This window comes from Malus sylvestris, chromosome 11, assembly GCF_916048215.2.
Source record: "Malus sylvestris chromosome 11, drMalSylv7.2, whole genome shotgun sequence".
NCBI classification, from domain to species: Eukaryota; Viridiplantae; Streptophyta; class Magnoliopsida; order Rosales; family Rosaceae; genus Malus; species Malus sylvestris.
In genome coordinates, this window is record NC_062270.1 from 3,853,737 (window position 1) to 3,877,798 (window position 24,062).

General features: G+C 38.8%; 3 protein-coding genes and 1 long non-coding RNA gene across 4 annotated transcripts; 2 read left to right on the top strand and 2 right to left on the bottom strand.

Moving 5' to 3' along the window:
* Positions 1-259: 259 nt before the first annotated feature.
* LOC126591265 (uncharacterized) lies at positions 260-4,106 on the top strand. The gene is made up of 2 exons (XM_050256893.1): positions 260-519; positions 680-4,106. The coding sequence occupies exon 2, from the start codon at positions 975-977 to the stop codon at positions 3,945-3,947; it is 2,973 nt and encodes a 990-aa protein (XP_050112850.1). The 5' UTR covers positions 260-519; positions 680-974; the 3' UTR covers positions 3,948-4,106.
* Positions 4,107-5,049: 943 nt separating this feature from the next.
* On the bottom strand, positions 5,050-5,619 carry LOC126589300 (PRA1 family protein G2-like). Its single transcript, XM_050254572.1, has one exon. It carries the CDS (start codon positions 5,617-5,619, stop codon positions 5,050-5,052), a length of 570 nt encoding a protein of 189 aa, XP_050110529.1.
* Positions 5,620-10,316: 4,697 nt separating this feature from the next.
* On the bottom strand, positions 10,317-17,091 carry LOC126591260 (uncharacterized). Its single transcript, XM_050256869.1, has 4 exons — positions 16,720-17,091; positions 15,608-16,005; positions 13,615-14,806; positions 10,317-13,370 (listed from the first exon to the last, which is right to left on the bottom strand). Exons 2-4 carry the CDS (start codon positions 15,742-15,744, stop codon positions 10,500-10,502), a joined length of 4,200 nt encoding a protein of 1,399 aa, XP_050112826.1. The 5' UTR covers positions 15,745-16,005; positions 16,720-17,091; the 3' UTR covers positions 10,317-10,499.
* Positions 17,092-21,071: 3,980 nt separating this feature from the next.
* LOC126591291 (uncharacterized) lies at positions 21,072-23,615 on the top strand. The gene is made up of 3 exons (XR_007612329.1): positions 21,072-21,623; positions 21,800-21,937; positions 22,556-23,615. It is a non-coding gene; the product is annotated as an uncharacterized LOC126591291 (long non-coding RNA).
* Positions 23,616-24,062: the final 447 nt, after the last annotated feature.

A 24,062-nucleotide genomic window follows, 5' to 3' on the forward strand; every position in this document is an offset into this window, starting at 1 on the left:
ATAGTCCAGTAAAATATACATTACTATACAGTTATATATTTATTTATTTATCAAATTTGAACCGATATGGACACGAACCATAGTGTACAAAACAAGGTTCTGAGTTAGGTTCCACTCCCAAAGTCATTTTCTCCAAAGTGCTTTCTGACCAACCTTTGGCTTCTGTGAACCAGTGAGAGAGATCAAGATGTACAGCACGTAAAAACAAAAAGAAATTGGCAAACCCCAATACAAATTATTGTTTGATTATTCAGTACCATAACAGTAACAATATTATACAAAATATCCCTCTTCTGCAAACTTCTTTTTAAGCCATTGGAGCAATATTTAATGTTCAAAAAACCTCACAGATCCAACCCATACATTACCAATTAGATTCCCCCATCCATCTCTGTCCAGTGTCCAGCTTGTTCATTGAGAGAGAGAGAGAGAGGGAAAAGAAAATTTTAAGAGATGGGTTTCTGAGAAGTTGCAGGGGAGTAGGGTCTTCAAATTTTGAATATTATGAATCCAACCAAGGTAAATAATTTCATTTATTTTTTATAATATTCTGAATAAAATGGTTGATTTCATTTAAGTGCATGAAAAAAGAGAAACCCATGATTGTTTTTAACCAGTGACTGAACAATCATTGATTCTTGACATGGATTTTCTTCTTCTCTCTTTGTCAAATCTGCAGCATAAAAACAAAGTTCTTCTGGCTAGCTCTGAACTGACCCCCCATAAGATTGGCCCACACTATGGCAAGTGACATACATCAACAACAGAAGAAAGATTTCAAGATTTCTCCTGTTTGGGTTTTTTATTTTTTTAACTATTGCATTCATCTACTGCCATCTGAGAAGAAAGCTGTGAAATTTCTGACCAAAAAAATGATGCTTCTGGGGACCTGAGAAAATGCACAATGTTCTTCAAAGTACAGTTTAGTGAAAAGGAGCGATAATACGAAGGGAAGTGATTTCCGCACACCCGAGATGAGATCTAACGAAGATTTGAAGTTGGCAATGGTGGAAGAAAACCCAACACCAAAATCTGCTGAGTCCCCTCAGAAATCTCCTCTGGACACCATGGTTTCCAATGTCCTCACCATCAAAACAGCTTCTTCAGCAGCAGCTACAGGTAAGGAAATTACTGCTCTGTCCTCGCCCTACAGTTCCCCTTCCTTAATCTCCCCACCCTCCTCAGCATTTGTTTCGGCTCTCCAGTCGCCTTACATTTCCCCCAGAGCCTCAACCCCCAAACCCCAGGAAACCCAGCAGACCCAGCAGACCTCAAACCCAGCAACTACCCTGTCCTCACCTTACAGGGGTCCACAGTCAGATGACATACCCAGCAGCTCCTACACTCCGCCGTCGGACCTGTACGAGTACTCCGACGACGTCTCCGACCCATTAAAGCACAAGTTCGACAATGCCCCTCCCCGCATTTCCTTTTCCTTTCCGGTCCCTCGGATTTCGTTTGCCAAATGCGGCGGGGCAGGCGGCCCTGTTTCCCCTGCTTCCTCCGCCACCAAGCTGCGGAGCTGCGACGTGTACATCGGATTCCACGGCCAAAATCCCAACTTGGTGAGGTTCTGCAAGTGGGTGAAATCGGAGCTTGAGCTCCAAGGCATCGCATGCTTTGTGGCGGACAGAGCCAAGTATTCGGACTCTCAGAGCCAAGAGATTGCTGACAGAGTTATCTGCTCAGTCACCTATGGAGTTGTGGTGGTTACGAGCTCGAGCTTCTTGAACCATTTGAGTATGGAGGAGGTAAGGTTTTTTGCCCAGAAGAAGAATCTTTTTCCCATTTTTTTCGACACCAGTCCTGAAGAAGTTTCAGGGATTTTGAACTACAATTCGGTTGAGAAAGAGTGCAGGGAGGCGGTTGATGGGATAATGAAGTGTAATGAGTATAAGTTGGAGGCCAATGACGGGAACTGGAGGAGCATTGTGTCGAAAGCGGCCGGAGTTTTGAGGGGCAAGCTTGGGAGGCAGAGCGTTTCACAGCAGACGGATGTGGAGGGAGTTGATGAGCTGCCTTTTTCGAGGAATAGGTTTTTTGTTGGGAGAGAGAAGGAGATTGCAGAGATTGAAACCGCATTTTTTGGTTCTTCTGGGGACTTATTGGAGCAGGAATGCTCGGTGGTTAAAGGCGAAGCGAGTGGCCAATCGGAAGGGTTAGCTGATGAGGAGAGTGAAGTTGTTACTACTAGAGGGAGGTACATTAATTTGGAGGTGGGAAAATGCAAGGAGCCTAACTTGGAGGCTTGGATTGAACCACCAGTTGTGGGGCGGAATTCGTTCAAGAGGTCGAAGTACAAGAGAGCGAAAAGTGGAAGTTACAAGGGCTTGGGGAGTAGTGTGATCTGCATAAATGGGGTTCCCGGGATTGGCAAGACGGAGCTTGTGTTGGAATTCGCTTACAGGTATTCCCAGAGGTACAAAATGGTGTTGTGGATAAGTGGGGAAGCTAGGTATTTTAGGCAGAACATATTGAATCTGTCTCAGAATTTGGGGTTGGATGTGAGTGCTGATGCTGAGAAGGATAGAGGAAGGATTCGAAGCTTTGAGGAGCAGGAATTCGAAGCGTTTAAGAGGGTGAAGAGGGAGTTGTTTAGGGACATGCCTTACTTGATCGTGATCGATAATCTTGAGACTGAGAGGGAGTGGTGGGAAGGGAAGGATTTACATGACTTGATCCCAAGGAACACAGGAGGGTCTCATGTGATCATCACAACTAGGTTGTCGAAAGTAATGAATTTTGACGCAATGCAGCTTCCGCCCTTGCCTGCGTCAGAGGCAATGATTTTGATTAGAGGAAGGAAAAAGAAAGAGTACCCGGCTAGGGAGTTGGAATTTCTGACGAAGTTCGATGAGAAGTTAGGAAGGTTGAGTTTTGGTTTGTGGCTGATTGGATCGCTGCTTTCGGAACTAGCCATTGCGCCTTCTGCTCTCTTCGAAGCTATCAGCCAAGTTCAGCTTGATGAGGGATCTCCTTGCCCTTTCATAAGCATCACTGAAGAGCAGTACTACAAGAACCACATTTTCCTAATGAAAGTCATAGCTTCTTGCTTCGCCGTCTTGCAACAATCTAATGGGAGAATCAATCATCTTGCGTTAAGAATGCTTCTTGTTGGCGCCTGGTTTGCTCCAACACCGATTTCCTTGACTCTGCTGACTACTGCAGCTAACAATATGCCCGCCACAGAAAGCCGGCTAAGGAAGTGGACTAATTGCATAAGTGGCTGCTCCGGTTGCTTTGGACCACAAGCATGGAAGAGTAGTGAAGAAGATTCAGCACTGCTTCTTGTTAAATTGGGATTAGCGCGAGCGGCAAAAAAACCATTCGGATGCTGGATCCAATTCCATCCCATTACACAAGTATACACAAAGAGAAAAGAAGGTTTAGTTGCTGCCAAGGCAACAATTCAAGGCATAAGAAAAATTGGCAATCCATTGGTGAACCTAGACCATCTTTGGGCTACTGCATTCCTTGTTTTTGGTTTCAAATCCGAACCTCCCCTCGTCCAGCTAAAGGCGATCGACATGGTTTTATACATCAAGAAAACCGCCCTCCCTCTCGCAATCAGAGCATTCACAACCTTCTCCAGATGCAACTCGGCATTGGAACTTCTAAAGGTGTGCACTAACGTACTTGAAGAAGTAGAGAAGTCGTTCGTATCACAAATCCAAGACTGGTGCCACGGCTCTCTCTGCTGGAAGAACAAGCTGCAAAGCAACCAGAGGGTAGATGAATACGTGTGGCAAGACGTGACGCTGTTGAAGGCGACATTGCTGGAGACGAGGGCAAAGTTGCTGCTTAGAGGTGGGCATTTCGACAGCGGCGAAGAGCTGTGCAGGACTTGTATCAGCATCAGAACAGTGATGCTAGGGCATAACCATGCTCACACATTGGCAGCTCAAGAAACTTTGGCAAAGTTAGTAAGGATGAGAAGCAAAATATAAATCTCCGTTGCTTTGGAAACAAGCAAGCCTTTGTTCTATATGAGGAGCTCAGTTTTGTTAACACTTGTAATCAAATCTTAGTTTAGTTTGTAATATCAGCAATTTAGTAGACCATATAATTTCCGGTTAGAGAATAAGAGCACTGAAATTTTGCATTTAGTTATCTGTTTTTTTCTCCGGTTTTTTAGCACCGAAATTTCATTATGATACAAGCGATATTCTATTTTAATGAATCAAACCACTAAAAAAAAAAAAAAAAAAATCTAATGTGCACATGTTGCTATGATAGAATACATTTGCATACAAAAGAATACATTTGCTCTAACCAATGTAACGTTTGGAAGCACTAAAATCAAAGGGTCCCATGTTGATAGATAAAGCAATAAAAGGTTTGCCTGGTGTTAAGTGACATGGTCCATAGCATGTAATCAATATTTATGTGTTTTATGGTTGGAGGGACAAGGACATTTCTTCCATCACTTTAAACATATTGCATACAAATTTATCTGAAATTTAGTACAACTTAATCAAAGTAATATGAGAAATGCTAATGAGATTCTTTTAAAAATAAGACTTTTCATGGATTTTTTGTCACATTATATTTTGAGACAATGTTTTATAATGTTGACATGAGAATTGACGTTAAACTGTGAGGTGACAAAAAGTCTATGAGAACTTCACTTTGAGAAAGTCTCTTTAGTATCTAATATTTGAGTGTGAGCAAACAAATTTGGACTTGGTTAGATCAGTTAGTTAGAGCAGTGTTTCTGCTACTTTTCGTCGGAGTTCGAATTCTCTCCTCGTAAGTTAGAGTAAAACTATAAGAAATTCATAGCATTGGAATGGTGACACAAGTGAATATGAAATCAACGTCTTCATTCCATCAAAAATAGAATCCACAAATCAATGTTATAAGGGAAAACCCCATTTTCAATTACATTTTTACACACCTAAATCAATCCACCACAATCTATTAAAAAAAAATTCCGAAAAAATTAAAAAAAAAACGACAAGCATTTCTTTGTCGTTTGTTTGAAGTCAAACAAAAGTCAAAACAAAAAAATTACACACCAAACCCACATTAAAATAAATAATTGAATTATTAGACTGATGAAGATGTGGGCCCAATCAATCCCTGAGAAGCAGCTTCGGTCTCGTTGAGAAACAAGCCTTCTGTGTTCGTAAGCAGCCCGTGCACCGCACACAACATAAGCCCAACTCCAAGGCCCAATGCAACACTCCCAAGCCCACCGCTGGCCCAAGCAACCAAAACAGAAACAACCACCAGGCCCGCCATCACGCCCCAATTGCTGACGTGGTGGCCCCACACCTCAAGTGGGTCCTCCCTAAAAACATAGATCACCAGCCACAACCCCACGACGGCCACCGTCACCAGAAGCCAGCCCGGGCTCCCGATGAGGGATAGCACCCCGCAGGATCCGATCAATAACAAGTAGTTGACCCGGAAGTGGTTGGCGTTGGTCTGAATCCTGGTCAGGGCAGAGGATAAGGAGTCGGGTCGGGAGATCGAGGAGGCGAATTCGGACCATGGACGGCGGCGGGAAACGGCGTCGTTGAGGTTTTTGATGGATCGGGTGATGGCGTCGGAGCCCGAGACCGAAATGGGTATGCTGGTATAGGTTGTTGCTGTGACGGACTGCGACGGCGACATTTTTTGGAGTGGGGTGGTTTGAATGTTTGGTTCGTTAACCTACCCTTCAAACCCTTCAAACCCTTCAACCCTGTGAAGTCTGTGAGGCTGTGACAGTCTCTGAGTTTGATTGGTTGGTGAGTGGGGCTGTGAGGGACAGACAGGGAATGGAAGCGTGAAAGGTGAAGATTTGGGTTCGTTAGTGGAGTTTCTATACGTTGTTGTGAAATGGTAAAAAATGTTTGTGTACATTGTGACATTTTACAATTATTATCGTCCGGGTGTAAAGTATGAGCTCGTCCGGAAGTGTTTTAAACTCGCTTCAAGCGTTACTGATGAAAAAGTTTTTGTAACTAATTTTTAATAAAATGTAAGTAAATCTTGAAAAAAATATTAAATACTTTTTGGAATAAGCACATGATTGGTGTTTTTTGTAAAAAGCACTTCAAGTGCTTTTAGAACCTAAAAACATTTCAATCATTTTAAAAGCACTTAAAAACGAGCTGCTTCTCTTTGGTTAAATATTAACCATTTTGAGTTGCTCAAGTGAAAGAGAAAAAAATTGTATTTCTTCTTTGGATAAACTCAATTTTTGGGGGTGGGGGTCGAACTACAATGAAGTGTTACCAATTTAAGCGTTGTAATAAGCGTAAACTCTAAGGTTGGCATTTCGTGAACCTATGATATAATATTAGTAAAAAGATACACGTGTTATAACATGAGTAAATTGATAATATTACGTGACAATGTAACTGTCACACTGAATAACTTCTCAATTAATTGAACTAAAATGATCATTTTAATCTGCAAGCTAAGACACAATGAACTTGTATGTCAAGTGATCAAGAACATTTAACTTTACAGTTGTTGTCGAAGTTCGATTTCTCCCTTCCCACTATCACTCCAAAGAAAATCTACAAGCTAAAACTATAACTCAAATTCAAACAAGATTAAACTTAGCATAAGTGAATATAAATCATTTCAATATGTACAATATTAATTACTAACGTAAACTGGAAGTTATGCTAAAGCAGATTTTAGTTGAATTTGGACGCGTTTAACTCTTGACCATGCAGAGAGTTTAATCTAAACTTGCTAGGCTTGCCAATTTGTCAATGAGTTCAGACTCAACTCGTGATCCCTCTCGAAGGTGTCAATACCAGTTCAAATTTAAGATTCTATCTATTTTTGGAGTTTGGATCGTTTTCGGATTTTCATATCCAGAATTTAAGAATCATAAAATTTGAACTTTTGGTTTGTACGTAAGAGAGATCGAAATCCTTAATTTGTGTGAGTATAGTTAACGAAATGAGATAATGGAATCGTCGGATTTAATTTGAGTTGTCCCTTTCCAACTCAGTGTTTAAATTAATTCATTATCATCATTGTGCTTTGACTTTTGTGCTTGTTCTTCATACGTACACAGAAATTCCACTTCCGCTAAGACGTGCAAAGCCAACCCTTTCAACCCAAACTCAATGCCTTGTAACAGTATGTGTGTGGGGGAATGTTTTTATAACGAAACAATTAATTAAAGAAAAACTAATGAAAAATGATTGAAAATTTTGAGTTTTAACGAAAATGACAAAATAAAAAGTAAAATGAATAGTACCAGTATTGATTTTTTAGTGTAAAAATGATTTTTCGATGAACAATATCGAGAGTTTTTCGTTAAAATTCCCTTAATTAAAAGCTCAACTTATAGTTTAATTGGCTATGCATAACCAATCAAGAGTATTTTGTGAATGGTTATGGAATAGATATTTTTTATTTTTTACAAAAAAAATTTAGAAATTATTTTCCGGGTAATGAAACTATTTTTTGAAAAAACACTCGTTGGATGCTTTTTCAAGAAGTACTCTATTGGACTTTGCTGTCCAGAATTTAAGAATTAGGAAATCTAAACTTTTGATTTGTGGGTAAGGGAAATCGAAATCCTTAATTGTGGGAGTATGGCTAACAAAATAAGATTATAGAATCGTTTGATTTAATTTGAGTTGTCGCTTTGCAACTTAGTGTTCAAATTAATTAATTATCATCATTGTGCTTTGACTTTTGTGCTCGTTCATACGTACACAGAAATTCCACTTCCACTGAGACGTGCGAAGCCAACTTTTTCAACCCGAACTCAATGCATTGTAACAGTATGTGTGTTGGGGAATGTCCTTTATAACGAAACAATTAATTAAAAGCTGTAGTTATAGTTTAATTAGCTATGCATAACTAATCAAGAGTATGTTTGTGATTGGTTATGGAATAGATATTTTTTATTTTTTTACAGAAAAATTTAGAAATTATTTTCTAGGTAATGAAACTGTTTTTTTGAAAAAAATACTCGTGGGTTGCTTTGAAGAAGTACTTGTAATCCTCTACCCACAATACTTATAGTTTTAATAAAAACTACAATAATATAATTATAATGAAATTACTTCTAGTAAAAGTGTTTGAGTATAAATCTTAATTCGTACAAAAATAATCTTTGTACGGACACAAAACAAGGTACATTAAAGAAGTTGGTCATGCGATCTCTTCATAAATAAAGCTATTCCGAACAACCAATCATGTTTGTCTTAAATCTTCAATGCATAGAAATAAAAACGAGTTTGTTTTCTCTTTTAGGCAAACGACCAACTTTTTCTTCAAGTATAATTTTAAAACATCTGCATACATGCAATCACCCACAAACTAGACGTGTTAGAATTAATTTTGAACCCACATGACCAACTTCTTCGTAAAGTATAAAATGTTAAAAAGAAAAACTTCCTAAAATAAAACTTTGGATACATGGATTCACTTACAAACTACTGGAATCGAATTTTAAAAAGAAAAACTCTCATTTCCAACTTTGTAAAGTTTGAAACTTTAAATACATGGTTACATACAGATCATTTAAAACTTCGAAATTTTAAGAACTGTTTGACAAAACGTTAAACGAACAAGCCTTTACAAACTAAATATTTGAATCAAGTTTTGAATTATGAACAGGATTAAGCAAAGATGGGAGGATCATAATAATGTTATTACTATTATAATATGAAAGAGAGAGAGATTATCCAACTCGTTACTCAAGTATTTCCCTCCTTTCTCCCCCTGTCTCTCTCTATCTCTCTCACTAAGTCTTAAAGAGTACTCAATACCTCTCTCTCTCTCTCTCTAAGATTTTCAACGTTCAAGTAATGCTCCTTTTGAGAAGGCTTAATAAGTATAAAGTGACAAGAAGAAAGATGAAGAATGGCCCACAACCGACAATTCAAACAAGCAGAGCCATTGTCTTTGTATAGAGTGTGTAATGGGGAGTTGTCCAGCTTTCACCATGCAAAATTCACACACCCCACGTTCCATCCCTTTGCCTTCCTTAAAATAATAGTTTTAGCTTATCTTACTTGACACGAGTATACAATAATCGTGATATTTTATATTTATAATATAATGATATGTGAAAATCTGTTTTCAAAGGACGTTGTTGGATTATTAATATATAACACCACGATAACATCATACTCATATATGTTGCTCTTGTCGTCTATTTACGTCAGCACCTTAGTAAGCATCTATATGGTATAATGCGAATCCAACGGCCATTTATTTTGTGTTTCATCTTGTCGTTTATATGTACCTTCAAATTGACCATGCAATGCACCTCTCTCTCTCTCTCTCTCTCTCTCTCTCTCTCTCTCTCTCTCTCTAACGGCTACATTTCGTGGTAAGCCAAACTTCCATGCATGCTCATGAATTCCTGAACAAGCAAAGGTAATACAGTACCATATATAATTATGCTGCCTACCATGCAAAATGAAGCTATAGCTAGAGGATAAGAGAAAACAAAAAATGAAAAATAAGTAGTGACTGAAAACCTACGTAGAATTAACCTAATTCTATTGAATATATGGGGTTTCATCCGTCACTATTTCCTGTGCATTTCACTTGTGTACTCCTCGGACCCCACTACAAATACATATATATAATGTAAATTTGATTGGTTAGAAAATACATTGTCTTGGCAAAATCTAATGGTGAAGCCTCTCATTTATCTGTAAACGAAACACATACAATATTAACATTAACCCAAAGACGAAGAAGAGCATATATATATAATCAAGTGTAAGAAGGATGATCAATTTTGATTGCGGTACATGTCTGCATGTTAGTTTTTCATCGTGAAATTTTGAACCGTTCATTGCATATTTATTTTGCGATCAAAGGTAATTTCTGAAACTTTCACCTTGACCACCATTTCATTTGCAACCATGCATTCAGAAGCTCTCATGTTCATGGAAAGATTAATTAGCATTACCATAACTTCTAATAAGCATCAACATTTTTTCGTCCAGCCAGAAAAAAATGAGAGGGATGTTCAATTCCAGTTTTATGTATAACTTAGATGTATGTTTGTATATATTTTCTTGAAAATAATGATGAATCAACGTGGACAATAAAGAACCTCTTGCCCTCCATGCAATTGAGTTTGATCCATGTCTGAAGTTCTGAAGTATTCGAATGCGTGCTAATTTACGGATGTGCAGATGAATCGGGATGAACCAGAAATAATCGATTTTGAAGACTATAACATGGTGCTGTGCTTCACATTTGATCAAGGAGAGGCCGAACACACAAGGAAATTAAGTACCTCTAACAAAATTCTATAAAAAAGAAGAAGAAAAGGGACATAAACGCTTTACTTATACTGATGCTCGAAAATATTCACTTTCGAGCCAAGCTTTTATGTCAACTGTATATTATTCATGGACTTTCCTTAAAAACACTGTCTATTCTCTGGGTAGCTTAAAGCATGCCTAAGCAGAAACCTGAAAAAAAATTGCATGATTTCGAACCAACGTTTGGTAGAGTAACAGCATGTGGACTGCACACCATTTCTCCTCATTCAAACGCGACATGTTTTTCTATGACAAGCTCGGTGAATCGTACAGTGTAGATCTCAGATGTCCTCTTGGCGATGGTGCTGCAAGAAAAGAAGCCCGGTGCTGCACACCCGAGCCTTCTGAAGTAGTACAACTCCACTTAACAGGACTACTATTATTGGCTAGCCTGGAGGGAACTGCATGCAAGGTGGTGTTGTACAAAACTGGTGATCCACGAGGTAAAGAAGGTTCCTGTGACTCATAACGAGAGAAAGGATTATTCACACGCCTTGTGTTATAACTGGGAGCTGCTGGAACTGGACTGACGGAACAAACTACTTGGCTTTCCCTCAACCCTTCAGAGTACTTTGCAACACTGCAGGTCAAATCAGCTTCACTTTCCGGAACATCATCAATGATGATAATTTCTTTACTGGCACTGAAAGCAGAATGTCCATTCTTGCGTTGGCGGTCAGGAGGGTTCATAATTCTCTCCATATGAAACGTGGGTGCTCCTCCAATGGGTTTGCTTATATACCTGTTCTGTGGCATTGGAAAATTATGATCGCCTTTATACTCATGAGGTTCCATGGATGCCACAAAACTGCCATCTGTATGATGCTTTGGAAACAAGCTTGCAGGTCCTCGTGCAACCACTTGTGGTGTCCTTGGATTGCTATAGCTTCTAAAACTGTTGAAGTGTGCTGCACTTGCGTCTAAACATTCCCCCACTTTGTTATGTTGAAAGGAATGATAGAACTGATTCTGAAGATTGCCAGGAACAACTCCTGAGAAAGTTGGAAACTGTGAAGTTAGATGGTTAGTTTGCGCAGGTGGTTGAGCCTGCACCGGTGGAACTGATGTATCTTCCTCTTTGTTGACCACCATCAAATTCTTTCCCATTAGCCTGAGTATCGAATTAGAAGCAGATGGACTAAAAGAATCACACTCACTGTGACCTGACAACTTCCCTTTGCCATCTGGAGAACCCTTCGAAGGATGGTGACCGGATGATGACTTGGCGACAGGAAAAACTGCCTGTTCAGATCTCGATGTTGTACCACCACTCAGAAAGAACGAGTCTGTCATGTCAGACCCCGACTCCAAATTGTTAGTTCTTGTGTTTGGATTGCCACCCATTTGCTTTCCCATGGCAGGCAGTGCCATTGCTCGCCGCATTAATAGTGGTGATTCTTGATAATTTAAAGCCAAACCCTGAGAAGTTCTCTCCTTTCGTTGACAACAGCATGGCTGATCGTTACTTTTGAAGCTGATAGGTCCCCTCTCGAGAGATATCTTGGTGACCTTAAAGTTTTCTCTATCAAAAGAAAGTCTTTCAGCTGCTGTACCAGTTATATGTTGGGCTGCAGTGGCATTAATTTCTTCAGAAGTACCACTAACCGCACGTGATAGGCCCGGCCTGATCTTGTCCTGAGCAGATTGAGGTCCTATGGAAGATGACGGTTCAGAATGCTTCGGGTCAAACTTTGTCCCTCGGGAATTCGAGATGGTTGATGTTGTAGAAACAGGTGAATCTGATGAATCCCCATCAATAAAATCAAGCTGATCTTGAGATGATTGAACTCGGCTCGTGGTTAGTGACGAATTCCCTTGAAAATCATCCGACCCCATATCCCTAGGGCTTGGCAAAAACGATCCTGGTGGCCCTGGGATAAGTATTGGATCAACCTCAGGAAAATAGCTTCCTTGGCCATCATCAGAGTCCATTTCCTCCATGCTATGAACATTCTGCCCAAGTGTGCCATCTTCCAGTCCATCACCACAAAACATCTCTTGCTCATTACTAATGCTTGGATCAGTTGGACTTGTTACTGCTTCGGTTTCACAGAAACCTATTAGGGCAGGATTTTCACTAACCATGTCACCATCATGGATTTGATCTTCCCTCTCAGAACCTCCCAGGCCATCAACTTTTTCCAGATATTCATCACGAACAGTAACAGAAGTATCCATCTTTTCCCTCTCATCATGTCCATCAAACTCAGGTGCAAATTGAGAACCTTCCAAGGCCATGGGTTCATCCCTTCTAGAGCTACTTAAGGAACCTCTACATTTTCTCCTCTGCAACACAGTGCTTCTGGATACTGATACTTCATCGCTACAATCTTTTCGAAACCGCTTTCCAAAAAAATTATGCATGAAATCATACTGTTGATCAGCCTCAGGATCCCAGGCAGCAACCTCTTTATCTATTTCTTCCCTTTGCCCTTGATTCTTAGCAGCTGAGCAATTCATAGCGACACTGGGACTGGATTCAGTCAAAGATACCCGCCTGCCAATAGCCAACACATTTTTCTTTGGCGGGAGGGATTTCCTGGCATTTGATCTGGGGGCATCACGACTCTTAGATAGTTTTTTGCTAGCGCGAGGGGCACAATCAAAATTTTCAGTGAAATCCGCAGCAGAACCAATTGTATTGTTGCTCAACACAGGTGCAAAGTTCACATCAGAGTATGTACGGTTTAGCGTGCAACTATTAGGCAAAAAAGTTGTGTCTTTGCTAAACTGATGCTGGCTTTGCTCACCAGGTAAGGGGCTTCCTGCTCTCTTTCTCCAAGGAGAGCAGTCACTTTTCTCACTAGCTTGAGCTTCATCACATGCATTCTCTGTGCTCCCACTTTTTTCAGGAGAAGAAATTGGATTTCCAGACAAATTCATTACCTTTCTACCACAGTTTCCCTCCACACGACAGTTATCTAAATATGTTTGATCACTCTCAACCAAAAAGTCCCGAGACACATGCTTCTTGTTCAACTTCTTTACAACACCAGTGCGTTTGGAGCAAGCCCATCCTCTTAAAGCTCCAGCATTACAGGAATTGAGCTGCTCTTCCATTTGCTGTCCTTCCTCGGAATTTTCTTTCGCTCCACATGTTTCTTGACCCTCATGAATCTGTTTAAAAACAATTCCACCGCATGTTAATTTTGAAAAACCACCACATTTGCAACATAGCGGATTATTAACCTTTCAATTCAATGGAAAAAGCAGTGTTAGCACCAACGAAAGCATTGGGATTCAAGCATATTGAGAGCTTCTTTATTCGTTTTCCTTCTGTTGCATCGGAAGCGCATGTTGTTTATAAGGTGGTGAGACCTATGCAGAAAGTAAGTAAATACAGAAAGCAAGAGTGGCGTACCTGAGAAGAATGAGCCTTAGGAGAGAGAAGATCTTTGCTTTGAGGAGCAAGTTTAAGGTACTTCTGATGTTTAGATGGATGGCGCTTTTGCTTTTTCGCTGAAAGGAATTTGCTTCCTTTGCCGGGTTTCAAAGGTTTTCTTGGTCGAAGATGCTCTACCTCTTTAGGCACTGATGGAGATGGTGCATCATCAAACTTCGATAAAATCCTAACTTTCGTGCCATTGGCGTCTACATAGACTGGACCGACATCAATATCATCAGGATGGACTGAGGATACTCTTCGCCTTTTCTCTTCAACCGGCACCTCAGACTTCTTATCCCGAGTAGGAAAGCTTGAAACGCTCGTGGCCCAGCTCGAGCCATTTCTTCTATCGAGATCTTCTAATGTGCAATGCTGGGCAGTAGTATATATATCCACCATCAATTTGGTCTTCCTCGGCTTAATTCTGTACCTTGTAACCGGTTTTGAATCCACAGCCCACTTGGGAGTTGCCTCCCCAGAAAGGCACTGATCAATATGAGCATTCAAGGTGGTATTAGAAGATGATGAGAAGGTTTTGCAAACAGGGCAAGTTTTTGAAGTCATTGTTTCTGAAATGGTAGTAGCATTCGACGCAATATCTTCGGTTGATCCTCTCTCTGAGTGGCTACCGAATTTCACCACCAATCTGCACTTCTTACCCGAGGGTCGCGTCGTGTTTCCGGTCTTGTTAACAACAACAACGGGGGGACCTGCGGCTTCAAGTACTTCAACTGATGCAGCTTCCAAGGAAGTATCAATTTCTAACGGCAACCTCGACGGCCTGTTCGTAGGAACTGACTCTTCTATTTCAGATTGAGAAACACTCGTAAGTGTGGATGGAAAATCATTTTCTCCTTCAGACCTGCATGAAGTGGTTGTTGTAGTCTCTGTGCAAGCTTCTGTTAGCTTTTCCTTCAGCTTGGTATCGTTCGACGAAGACTTTGATACTGCATGATCATCTTGCCCGGAAGATTCTGAAACATCAAGATTGCTTTTCTTTTCACTTTCAACCGTACATCTCTTGACGGGTTGGTTTCTTACTGCATCAAGATTCTGAAATGGCGGCAACAGATCCTTCACGCCATGTTTCAAGCAAAGTTGCAAATTCTTCTGAGAAAAAGGCCAGTTGGTCTCGATATCTTTGCTCCGGGATGTAAAAACATAATCTCTGCGCAACGTAAAAACATCATATACGTCTGATTCTTCACACAAATGGTCAATTCCAATGAGCTAAGCATAGCCACCTTTAGACTAGGTCCAAAGAGAACTCAAACTTTATTGTATGAAAATTGCTAATCAAAGAAGGGAATATATACATGGACCATGGAACTAAAAAGGAAAAAGAAAATACACAAACAGTAGAGTAATATCCATGTGATGTCTGCAGAAATGGTCTTAGAGATTCATTAAAACTCGGGCGTCACCATTTCATGTAAGTCTCTCTCTTCTAAATAACACCGTCTGAGAGACTAATTAAAACTCCTGGGAAATTAAGGTAGGGTGACATGAAATCACAAGCAACAATTAACATTGACTTGGGTGGATTATCAGCATGGATTAGGGAAATTAATCACATGAAGAAACGTGTGGTTTTCAGGGGGATTAAGAGCCGTGAACGACTTTCTTTTTTTTGGGTGACAAGCCGTGAACGAGTTTCGTTTATTAGCCAAAGCAGGGAAAAAAAAGCCCCAACACACTAAAAATAGAGACAAAGATGGGGTGGTCATGACTCAAGGCCCCCCATATGTTGGATGAGCCACAAGCAACAACAACACGCATATTTGCATCTCTCTCTGGATCTGACTCGACAAGCTCTAAGATGATATGAGATAAGCTTTGAGATCATACAAGAAAAAAGAGAAGCGGTTAGAACCCCATGTAAGAAAAACAAAAACCCAAGTTAGGATCATCATTAACTGTTCATATTTTCATTTCTACAGAGAGAGAGAGAGAGAGAGAGAGATTATACCTGATGGAGAATTTAGGAAGGGGTGGATTATTAGATAGATCTAGTGGCTGCTCATGACTAGTACTAGCATCTTTGATGATCAAAGGCTGGGGATGATGACATGGGGGATCTGGTGGAAGTTTTTCAAAAGATAACATCTGATGGAAAGCTGCTTCTTCTTCTCTCTTCTACTTGTGCTGTTTTCCCAACAGTCACAAGCTCTAGTAATATCTTCTCTACCTCCACACCTTATCTTGAACTTAGATTTCAGCATATATAATGACCCTTTCTCTCTCTAAGTCTCTTTCTCGCTCTAGAACTATTACTGTTCACTCCAAGCAGCACCAGAAACACTAGCAGAAAGCAGCAGAGATGAAAAATCAAACAACCCCACTGGAATCTTCATCCATAACATCAATCTGCAATTGAGAGAAATGAAAAGGAGCATGAGATCATGGGGTTTTGGGGAAAGATCCCAGACTTTGAACAAGGTGGAAGATTATTATTAGTAATACTCCAGACCCTTCCAGAAACGTTATTTTATGTGATGGGAATGAGTGAAATTAAAGCATCTGAAATATTTTTTTCAAAAGAAAAATCAAAACAAGAAGGAACCCAATTGAGCAAGCAAAGAACAAAATAGGCAAATAACAAAACTCAACAAGCAAAGATATTCAATTTTGTTGGGAGTCTAAAAGTTCTTGGGAGTGATATTTTATGTGGAAATATTTCTCAAATTTTGAGACTTTAGAATCAACAATCCACTTGCTATCATAGTTGAACAACCAATCCAATCTCCTTAGAGCAAAATCACAAAAGATTTGAAGTTTGCAAAAGCAAGAGATCATGATTCATGAGCTCCCCAAAAGAAGAATTTTTTTAGACAAGAAATTAATCCCACAAAACCCCAACAAGTAGAGTGAGTAAGAGAAGGAGGTTTACAAAAAAGGCCAAATCTTTGAGCATGCCAAACAAAATCTAGTTTAAATCCCAACACATCTGAGAAAACAAAATCTAGTTTAAATCCCACAACCAGATTCTGATCTTGTTTCCATTTGTGCAAGCAAGAAGATACTGAGTGGTCAAAGAAAACACGAAAAAAAGATGCAATTTTTGAGGAAGAGAAAACAAACCCAAGATCAAAGAAATCGCAGCGCTGATGGGATTATTTGGTTTTGAAGCCTCTTTTTTCTGGGTTGGTTCCGACTGAGAAATGAGAAAGAAAAGATGAAGTCTTTGAAGACCACTTTGCAACTCTAGAGGGGGAGAAAGAGGAAGAGAGAGAGAGAGAGAGAAGTGAGAAAAACAGGACCACCCACTCACACATCAAAAAGGGCATCAGGTTCTCTTTCTCTCCATAAAGCGGGTTTGTACCATATTAAACACCCCCGATTCACCTCCCATCTGTGAATATGCGTTAAAGAGAGTTTTGAAGAGAGAGAAAGAGATATAGATAGAGAGAGAAAGAGAAAGTAGGAGAGAGAGAGAGAGAGAGGAAGTGTGTGGTGGTTTTTCTTCTTGTAAAATAAACAAAGGAAATACAATACAAAGCTGTCCTATCCTGTACCTACCCTACACCCTCATATGTCATATTTTATCAACTTTTCTTTTCTTCTCAATTTTGTAATCCTTGATTTTTATCGTGGTCATTGCCCCTCTCAATTGTCTGTTTTGCTCTCTTTCTTTCTCTTTAATTTCAATCTCACACGGCCCATGTTGTCCCACTACACGACAATCTCACCCTGTTGACAATTATAGACACCATGGAAATATCACACTTTTACCCCCCCCATCCCACCCCCACACTTCACTCTCCTGTATGTAGAGAAATTTTTTATTCGGACAGAAATACGAATGGTACATTACGTGTTTTTATATAACTGACGATAAATTTTATTTTTTTAAGTTATTAATTTTTTAACACATATATCCCATCATTTGTATAATGACATGTGATGTACCACCTTATATGACAGTCGCTGAAAAATCTTTTTTTTATTTAATGTTAGTATACAAAAGTAAGAGGAGTTTTTTTTCATATTGCTATTATTTTTCAAATAGAGCAGATTATCTGCCCTCTAATTTCCTGTGTCCTTATGTGTCCTTTTGTTTTGTGTGATCATGGTTAAGTCACGTTAATATTTTATATTAATTTTTTATAAAGATAATAAGACAAAAAAGAATAGTAACATAAAATGTTGATGTGGCTTAACTCTGATCACACAAACAGGCATGATAAGAGAAGTGGGAGAGTCCAGAATGTGCCTCATTTTCAAATAGTTTGATATGTTATGTTATATATTATTTTATCGGCCAATGTAATTGTTAACTAGTTTAATGGATTTGTGTCATTCGTTAGGCATGTATCTCGTTGAATACAGTTTGATATGTTATCTTATCAACCAATTTAGCCTTTAAGATGAACTAAGAGCAACGACAGTTTAATATGTTATCTTATCAACCAATCTAGCCTTTAAGATGAACTAAGAGTCTTAAAAGAAGATGTAGGCATAGAGGTGAGAATCTTGGAGATTCTCTAATCACATTCGTTTATTGTATATCGTACAATCAAATATCAATGTAAATTTTTTTATTTAAAATTAAATATAAACATGATCTGACGAAAACTGACCGTAAGATATACAATAAACGGATGTGGTTGAAGATCTTGAGATCTTCACAAAGATGATCCGGAGAGGATCCTCATTCGGCATAATGTCCTTTGTCTTGAGGTAATACTTATGTGAAATGTTTGCCTACTCCTTGTGTTGTCAGTCGTAGATGTCTATTTAGTCTTTCAGGTTTGGTAATACGTATGTGAACTGTTTGCCTATTTCTTGTGTTGTCAGTCGTAGATGTCTATTCAGTCTTTCAGGTTTGGATAATGCTATAGAGACTAAATTTGGAGACAAAGTTTTGAAAACTAAAGGACATGAAATTGATGATTGATTGATTACTTAAACGTTAATAAACGTGCTTATTCCTATTGGTGACACATTGTTTAGTTTACAAATTTAGTCTCCCTAGCATTACGCTTTGGGTTGTGTTATTTAAGTTGTTCAACTTATGCTACAAGCCTAATGGATTTAATATCAATGGACCAAGAAACCAGAAATTTGTTTTACCCAAGTCGACATATTCTTAACCTAGACATTTGACATCCCTGCATTAACTGACTTAATCACCTCTGTCGTTGTCTTAAAGGATACTCTTGTTGGTGGGCGATATGTTAAAGAGTTCTAATTAGCGAAGCAGGTGAGCGATTAGAAGCTTTTTATGAATCAATTGTGAATTTAAACCCCTTTAAGTTTTCCCATTTATCATGAACCATTATCTATAATCTTTAGGGTTTATATTAGGGTGTAAATGAGACCTAGCAATATATCACAATTACGTAAACTAAGTATTATCAAAGATGCATCCTTTTGAACGACACTTAGAGATGTATCCTTTTGAACCTGACTATAGTATCAAAGATCAACAACATATTAATAAGACAACGATGATATCTCAAATTTAAAGATCAATTTACATTATTGCAACTTAGAGATCTTATTTATCATTCCATACGCGATATCTAAATTGATAATGTTTAGTGTACTCAATCTTCATTGACCACTTACACAATTCATCTTAGTGTCCCCAAAACAAATAACATGAGACCAGTTATCCTCCTAATTAAGCATAGCGTGTATTTGTTCTTTAAGAAATCATATGACTAGCACAGTTTAAGTTCTAAGCTCAACGAAGGAAATGTATCCATAATCGAACTTCTTTAGATTATTTTCTTTCTATTTCTTATTCTTTGGACTTGTTTAAGGAAATCACTATGAGTAGTATTGTTATTGTAAGCAACATATTTGCCCCTTGAATGATTCAGATAAGTAAGTATATGAAATATTCATAAAAAAATCATCACACGACTGATTTGTATGACATATTTATAAATAAAATAAAAAAAACACTATCAACGAGTCTAAAATATCAATTAGTTCAATGCATTTTCATTATTCGCCAGTTATTACTCGCGGTTTTATATGCACCTTATCAAAACAATCTAATCTCAATATGTTCCGTTATTATTTACGTTTCTGAAGTCATTCGCTAGTTACTATTTGGTTGCATAGGAAGATTTCAAACCCTAAATCAAGCATGCTCGATCACACTCGTCACCCTACACCCACCCTCACTAGTGGGTAACCCCTTGTAGCTTCAAATCAACATTAAACTACCAGATAATCTATCAATGTCAAAATTAAGCGTGCATTTAATAAGATCTTATACTATCCACAAAATCAAGCCCATCATATTTGAATCTATAGTCCTCATGTATAATCCAAAAATATAACATTCCAATCTAGATAGTCCTAATGCATCAACGTGCTTATTACCTTATAATATTGTAACTTGTTACTTATCTTTTTGGTTGGATTCTTGTTATCATTAGAAAAATATAGGGCAATATACCATATAAGCCTGCGGGGTTCCCTGCTCTTCTTCTGCTTTGGTGTGGTCTACTCATTGAATACGAACATCTTTGACCCAAAAAAAAGAAAAGAATACGAACATGCTCATAGTCTATTTTAACATCTTCTTTTGCGCAATTATTTTAACATTATTTTTTTATCGCTTATGTATTATATGTTTACACAATTATTGTCCTTTTTTCACCACACGTATTCTCCTGTCCCTATGGTTGTCAACTTTAAAACTTACAAAGCATAAGTATGTTGAGTAACTACTGAGCTAATTATGTCTTTCTTATGAATACAGGCGTGCCAACTCGCAATCAAACTCGGTTGGGCAAATAGAATAAATGTGGTGGTGTGGTGTCGAACGAGTTGCTGACTTCTACACTTAAGCGACTATGGTCGAGGAAGGAATGCCTGTCGGCCTAGGGTTCTTGAACCTAAAAACAAGGTCACTTAATTCACTGCAAAGTTCATCTTCTGCATCAAGTTTGGCAGCTTCAACTATATTTGTGAGAATATAAGTGTGCCAAATCGATATCAGGTTGTAGGTACAAAGATACTCAAAGGAAATGGGTGCCTTTATGGTGCATGTTGTTTGTCCGTCTGAATGTCAAACTCTGAAGTGCATATGAGATTAACCAATCATAGAACACCTCAATTCATTGGGGAGCTAATGAAGTGACCTCATTTAGCGTAAGAATTGTAAACTCATTGTTGGCTAAGTCTTGGATAGATAACCAATCAACTAGAAGCAATCATGTTTATCCAAATTGAAGATGCTCCTAAATTGCAGGTGTGTTGATGAAATGGTTAGGATAATTAATACTTCTTTCATCTAATAGCTTAAAAGTATATGGACTGAGTGTATGCAAATGGGTCCAAACAGTAAGAAAAGAAAAGAAAAAAATTAACACTATGCATTATGTAAAAATTATTGTGACAACTCGTCCCTAATTTTGAGAATTTTTAAAGTTTTAATAAAGAATTTTACAAAAATGCCCTTTGAGGCACGCGCATTGTTCGAGGTTAATCGTTGTTTCGTGCCATCCAAGATTTGTTTTCTTGACATATCCTCGTAGTACTCGTCGCTACGAACGTGTGGGCGCAGACAGTTCATTATTTGGAGTTATAATGAAAAAGATTTTAAAGTTTGAAGTTTGGACATTTTATGATTTTTATTATTAAAATTTGGATGGCCCAGATTTAAGGATTTTGAAATGGATGGCTTAGATGTAAGAGAAAGAAAATAAAAATAAAAATTAGGAAAGAAGGTTTTATGTGTGTGTGTACGTGAAGAAGAAGAAGAAGAAGAAGATTTAGGACTGGGCAAAAAACTGCCCAACCAGAAGAAGAGAGAGCCAGAGCTCCGGGAGAGAAAGGAGGGAGTCCAGCGAATCAGGAGAAGAGAGAGGAAGGGCTGGCCAACCAGGAACCAGGAAAGGAGGAAAGGAGAGAAGGCGAGAAGCGGAGGAAGAAGAACAGAAATGGGTCACAACCCGCGACCCGGTGGGTTTTCCACCCATTTTCGTCGAAATTTCTTCATTTTTCCAGCGAATTGGATCAAGGTACCACTCCCAATCAACATCTAGGCCTTCCCTCTTTACGTTTTACCCCAAGAATCATTGAATTTCGTTGTGATTTCGCGAAGAACACCCCTACGGGTGCCGCGACCCTTTTGTTTAAATTCTCCAAATTTTGAAATGTTTTCTTTCAATTACTAACACCTTTAGCATTCCTTTAGGACCTAGAACAAAGCCCAAGAGGTAATTGAGGCGTTGGAACAAGTTTGAAGGTCGAATTGGAAACACCCAAATTCTAGGGTTCTTCACGGTTTTGGTGAAATTGAAGCACTTCCAGGCCAAATTGGCCTTGGTCTCAGGTATGAAAGTTGTTCTACTCATTGAGATCTTCAAATCTGCAAATTTTTGTAATTTTTGGAAATAGTTGAATTTTCCGGCGAGCCGGGGGCGGCCAACTGCCACCCGCGGCGGCCCGCGCGGCGGCGCGTGGCCAATGGCCGCCAATGTCATTATTAGCTTGTGATTAAGGTTCTAGGTTCTGTTTTGATAATTGATGGACGTAAATTGAATAATTGAACCTAAGTTGGTTACGATTCATGGTTAGGTGAAAATGTGAATTGACGATCCGACCGTTGGATCGTCATCAAACTTTGATACGTTGTAATACGTAATATTTGAGGATTATTGGAACTTACGGATTGGGAATCCGAGTTACGGATCTTCCGGAATTGGAATTGTAAGTTCATAAAATAAAATGTTAACCGTCACTTAGTTTTGGAAATTGACGGAGATCCGACCGTTGGATGGTAATAAAATTTTAGGATGTTATCCTAGAGTTATATTGTGGACCTCTGGAAGTTAGGGATTTAAAATCTGAGTGGCAGATCTTCCGGATCGATCAACGTAGTGACGTATTTTATATAAGTTATATATTCTATCACTATGAATCCTGAGGTTGGAATTGATTATTGTTTTAGGCGCCGATCGTCATGACGCCTTGGCGTGTTGTGCTAGGGAGTTGTAGGGCGAACTCCAGGTGAGTGGGCAGTTTTGTTTTCCGTATATATATATACTTGACGTTTTCCCAGAAATTGAAATTTAATGAAAGTATGCTTTAAATGCAATGTATAAAATTATATGAAAAGTATATTGAAATGTGAATTGAGATGCCATGCATAAAAGTATATGAAAAGTATATAGAAATGTGAATCGAATTGCCATGCATGAAATGATATGAAAAGTATGAAATTGAGATATGATGCATATGAATGAATGGTGCGGCGGACGCACAGGTGAGTATCAGGTGAGTATTTAAATATTGTTATGATGATGTTGATGTATATTGAGCTCAAATCCTGCACCATGGTTTAGTGCTTATAGTATTCACCGCATCGCACGCTCGCCTTGGATCCAAGTAGATGCTGGTCGCACAGTCCACGCGGAGTGGGTGCGACGGGCCAGTCGAAGAGTGTTAGTGAGATTTCGACTGGTGGGTGACCTTAGATTATGTGCACAGATGATTGATGAGAAAGCACTAGAGCGTAACTTGTGTGCAGAAGGCCGGACGGGTCACAGAGGTGACTCCGGTAGAGTGATAGTGATAGATTTTGAGCTCTAGGTTCAACCGTACAGGGCTATTAGAGGGCCTCCGGTTGATTACTTTCTTGCACCTGATATGATTATTGTTGATGCATCCATACTTAACTGTTGAATTAGACATGGCATGGCATGATTGATAAAGAAAAAAATGTTGAGTTAATGAATTGAAGTATTGAGAATATATATGTATATTTATATTTTACATTTCTGGGAAAGTATACAGGTTTTACGGAGAGGGGTTACAACGTTTTGAGAAATGTTTGGATTTGGAAAAAGAATTGTTTTACTGACCCACTCAATTTTGGTTTTGCGCCCCTCCAGGTTCAGGAATCACAAAGGTGTGGTGACTACGAGGAATTTGACGGTGTTCTGACAGATTGGACAAAATTAGGACTCACCTTCGGGTGTATCAACTTATAAATTGTATCTTAAAGCTTCCGTACTGTGCAAATGGTTACGTCACTCTCACGTGACGGCCAGCATGCCCTCCTTCGGGACAGGGTGTGTCAATTATTGTGTACAATCACTAACGGTTAATCGTAAGTTAAATCTAATGCACACTTTAACAGAATTATACGAGCATCTGCAATGGAGATGGTTTAAAAAAAAAATCAAATGTAAATTTGATTTTCAAATTTGATTTTCTTTTCCAACTCATATGTTTTTTTTTCTTATTCAATTAATATTTGTAGGACCCACTCTTCAAAACAAATAAATAAAAACTAATTTTCATGTTTTATAATTGGTGCATTACTAGAACCCACACAAGAAAACATTTCAAAAATAATTGGCATCAGATTTTATCCAATGTCAAATTTGGCATCACATAATAGGTATGTCAATCTACATAGAATTGACATATCGATTAGAACTTATATCTACCTT

Coding starts and splice junctions, on each gene's coding strand:
- LOC126591265 (XM_050256893.1), top strand. CDS start 975: ATGAGATCTAACGAAGATTTGAAGTTGGCAATGGTGGAAGAAAACCCA.
- LOC126589300 (XM_050254572.1), bottom strand. CDS start 5,619: ATGTCGCCGTCGCAGTCCGTCACAGCAACAACCTATACCAGCATACCC.
- LOC126591260 (XM_050256869.1), bottom strand. CDS start 15,744: ATGTTATCTTTTGAAAAACTTCCACCAGATCCCCCATGTCATCATCCC. Junction 14,807..15,607: donor CTTCCTAAATTCTCCATCAG/GTATAATCTCTC, acceptor TACGTTGCGCAG/AGATTATGTTTTTACATCCC. Junction 13,371..13,614: donor CTAAGGCTCATTCTTCTCAG/GTACGCCACTCT, acceptor GTTTTTAAACAG/ATTCATGAGGGTCAAGAAAC.